The sequence below is a fragment of the Setaria viridis genome, chromosome 6 (assembly GCF_005286985.2).
Source record: "Setaria viridis chromosome 6, Setaria_viridis_v4.0, whole genome shotgun sequence".
NCBI classification, from domain to species: Eukaryota; Viridiplantae; Streptophyta; class Magnoliopsida; order Poales; family Poaceae; genus Setaria; species Setaria viridis.
In genome coordinates, this window is record NC_048268.2 from 29,418,404 (window position 1) to 29,422,170 (window position 3,767).

The 3,767-nt window shown below is 47.9% G+C and overlaps 1 protein-coding gene across 1 annotated transcript; it reads left to right on the plus strand.

Annotated features, from left to right (window-relative positions):
* Positions 1-409: 409 nt before the first annotated feature.
* LOC117859606 (RING-H2 finger protein ATL13) lies at positions 410-2,543 on the plus strand. Its single transcript, XM_034742743.2, has one exon. The coding sequence runs from the start codon at positions 789-791 to the stop codon at positions 2,250-2,252; it is 1,464 nt and encodes a 487-aa protein (XP_034598634.1). The 5' UTR covers positions 410-788; the 3' UTR covers positions 2,253-2,543.
* The last annotated feature ends 1,224 nt before the right edge of the window (positions 2,544-3,767 follow it).

Consider the following 3,767-nt stretch of genomic DNA (forward strand, 5'->3'; position numbering starts at 1 on the left):
CGACGAGTATGTTTCGATACTCCCTATTTATTTTCTTGCACAAATCTTAAAGCCAGCCAGCAATTAATTATGAATTTCATTAATTATTTTTCTGTTGTGTCTCGTGTTTTAGTTTAATCTAAGTCAAAATTTATCTAATTTTGCCGATGATGGTTAAAAAATATACGAAAGTCTACTATAATCAATTTGATTTTATTAAGTTCACCATGAATATGTATTGATAGTAATCTTTTAGTATTATAATATATGTTAATATATTTTTCTATAAATTTATAAAAAAGTCAAACTTAATACAAAACCACACCTTTACCTTTAAAGGACGAAAGTTTGTTTGGGACCATTCACTTCTCTTTCAAGAGGTGATAAAGAAATTCATTTTCGTTTTATACTCACCATCACCATCCTTCTCCCCTCCATTTTTTTCTCCCCACATTAAGGATCCATCTCTTTCCAATACATTGACCTCCCTGGCAGCCTGGCTCCCTCCCTCTCTCTCTCCAAACCCGCGTCTGTTCAAGCTGTGTCACAATTAACTCTGCTTTTGTTCCTCTGTTCCTTCCTTCTTTACAATACAAAAATCAAACACAAGATTCCCAGCGATGATCCCCTCTTCCTCCTTGGCTTCTGTCTCCATCGCGAGAAGAGGCGACAGACAAGAAGACGACACCCGATTCAGGCGGCACTCCCACCATTGCTGCTGACCACCTCCAAATTGTCTTCTTCCCCCCGCTACCTGGCTCTCTCTAGATCGACTCACGGGTCAGGCGCTTCCCCCCTGACCCGGCGCCATGAGCCACTACACCATGCATGCAACCATCAACTACGCCGCGCTGCCGCCCACGTCGCCGCTGCAGCTCCCCCTCCCGTACCTCCCGCCGCCTCCGCCGCCGCCGTTATCGCTCCCGCCGCTGCTGTCGCCGCCGCCACCGGTGGCGGCGTCGTCCACTGATGCGGGCTTTCAGAGCAGGATCAGCCCCAGCGTCCTCCTCATCATCCTGATCCTGGCCGTCATCTTTTTCGTCTCCGGCCTGCTGCACCTCCTCGTCCGGTTCCTTCTCCGCCCGTCGCCGCGGGACGCCGGCGACGCGTACGGGGGCGACGCGAACGCCACCGCGTTCCAGGGGCAGCTCCAGCAGCTGTTCCACCTCCACGACGCCGGCGTCGACCAGTCCTTCATCGACGCGCTGCCGGTGTTCCTCTACGGCGCCGTGGTCGGCGCCGGCGGGAAGGACCCCTTTGACTGCGCGGTCTGCCTCTGCGAGTTCGCGGACGACGACCGCCTCCGCCTCCTCCCAAAGTGCAGCCACGCGTTCCACGTCGACTGCATCGACACGTGGCTGCTGTCGCACTCCACCTGCCCGCTCTGCCGCCGCAGCCTCCTCGCCGACTTCTCCCCCTGCGGCGGCGGATGCAGCCCGCTGGTGTTCGTCCTCGAGTCCGGCTCCGAGGCCTCCGTCTCGGATCGCTTCGATGCGATGTCCTCGGCGCGCCTCAGCTTCGTCATGGAGCAGGAGGAGGCAGGGCAGGACCGGAAGCACGTCGCCGCGGAGCCCGTGGAGAAGAAGGACGAGGTGGTCGTCCCCGTCAAGCTCGGCAAGTTCAGGAGCCAGGCCACCGAAGGTGCCGGCGGCAGCGCCAACACTGGAAGCCAGGACGTGAGGCGGTGCTTTTCCATGGGGACCTATGAGTACGTAATGGACGAGAGCTCCCTGCTCCGTGTCGCCGTCAAGCCACCGGAGAAGAAGCGCCCCGCGACGCGCATGCCGGGGCACCGCGTCGCCATGTCGGAGTGCGACTGCCACTCCAAGCGGGAAGGCTTCCGCGGCTTCGACGCGCCGCCCAAGCAGCAGCAGCCGTCGAAGGCCTCGGTGGACAAGCGGGAGAGCTTCTCGATCTCCAAGATATGGATGCGCGGCGGGCCGAGGCGGAAGGACGTGTCCTCCGGCGGCGCAATCGCTGCCGGGTCGTGCTCGAATTCGCGCCGCGTTTCCTCGTTCCGGCTCTCCTCGGCGCTCCAGCGCGCGGCGAGCGACGTCGGGGTGGCGGCGGCGGTTCCGAAGCGGCGCGCGGACGTGGTGAGCCCCGTGACGGAGTCGGAGTACAACGTGTCGACGTGGGACAAGAGCGCGAGCGGCAGCGTCGTGGACTGGGACCTCGAGTCCGCCGGCGGCGGTCACAGCCTGAGCTCCAGGGCCGACGAGGCGCCGTCGTTCGCGCGGCGGACGCTGCTCTGGATCAGAGGCCACCTGTGAAGCGAAGCGGAGATCCAAGATCTTGCGCCTGGTTCTTCTTCCTCCGCTCCCCGTGTAACTGTGTACGCATGCCTGCCTGCCTGCATCTTCTTCTGCAAACATTGGATCGCAGGAAATTTGCATTGCTTGGCGAGGGGAAGAAACGGTGGCTACCAAAGGATTTACGGCTCGGGATTTCCAGATGTTTTTCTCAGAGCATTTCACAATTGTGTGTAGTAGATTAGCTGTACTTGCATTGTTCTTTACCGTACATTCAACATTGTTTCAGTAGGGTAATTTCTGAATTCTGAACTGAAGATCTGAAATGGCTGAAGTCTACTGCATAAGTAGCTGGGAAGAAATGATCATAGGTTAGAAAGAAATATATCCTAAACAAGAAAGGTATAGACATAATAACCTAACAAAAATCGATTCAATTCGCAAAAAAAAATTGATTCAAACAGAATCTCTTTACGCACAAGTCGACACAAAATATGAACTTGAATGGAGTACAACAATTCGAGCAACTAGTCCATCAACCCGTGCTCCCACACGGGCTAATATTTTTAGAAGCTATTGAATTTAAAAATTATTTACAAAATAAACTTCAAGCTAATAATTGAAATCGTTTACCTCCTACTGTCTTATTTTTAATACTTCAACATAATATTCATATAGATGTGTACTTATCTTTGTCCAATAGTGATTGATTTTTAATTAGTAATTACTCTATACACATTTTCATCCACATCCACATTTTTTTATTTTATATCGCACCTTGATACATTGTGTTTAGTATAAAATTAATACTTTTCATCCCTTCCTCACATACATGTATAAATGGTCTACATGGTGATACTCATCATGCATGTATACCTTAACTTAGTATTTCTATATTAACAATGACATAAATAGGTAATTAGAATCATATATTAGTTTACTTTTGTACATTTCTGTATGATGCACACGAAGATAATTAGATTAATATTTGGATGTTTAATTTAGGTTATTTTTAATGACAATATACGTTGGTAACTTAGATACAAATTTAGAATGGCATTTTAAGTTATGGTTTATAATGATATGCGTGAGTAAATTGGATGATGATTGTGGTTACTTTAGATTATTTGTTTAATGGCAGAGCTCAATAATTTATATAGGTTTTGAGTTTATTTTAGAATACTTTCATAATGATAGTGGTGGGTAACATTTTAGAAAATATAATAGACCAATGACTACAATTATTAGAGTTTACATGATTCATGTTTGATTTTGATGTTTCTAATGTTGGTGAGAATTTCTAGGATTTGTCTTTTTTTTTTCTAGCGTATCTCGATGAGAACTAATGCAGAGTCTCCAATAGAAAAAAATAAGATCATATTGCTACAATACTATTACTATTTCCTTGAGTTACCTCTCATTTGTTAAATATTCAAATACAATACATTTACAGATATATGCTTATTATCTTTATCCGATTGTGATAATTAATAATTACTCTATAACATTTTCATTCACATTTATTATCTTTAACTT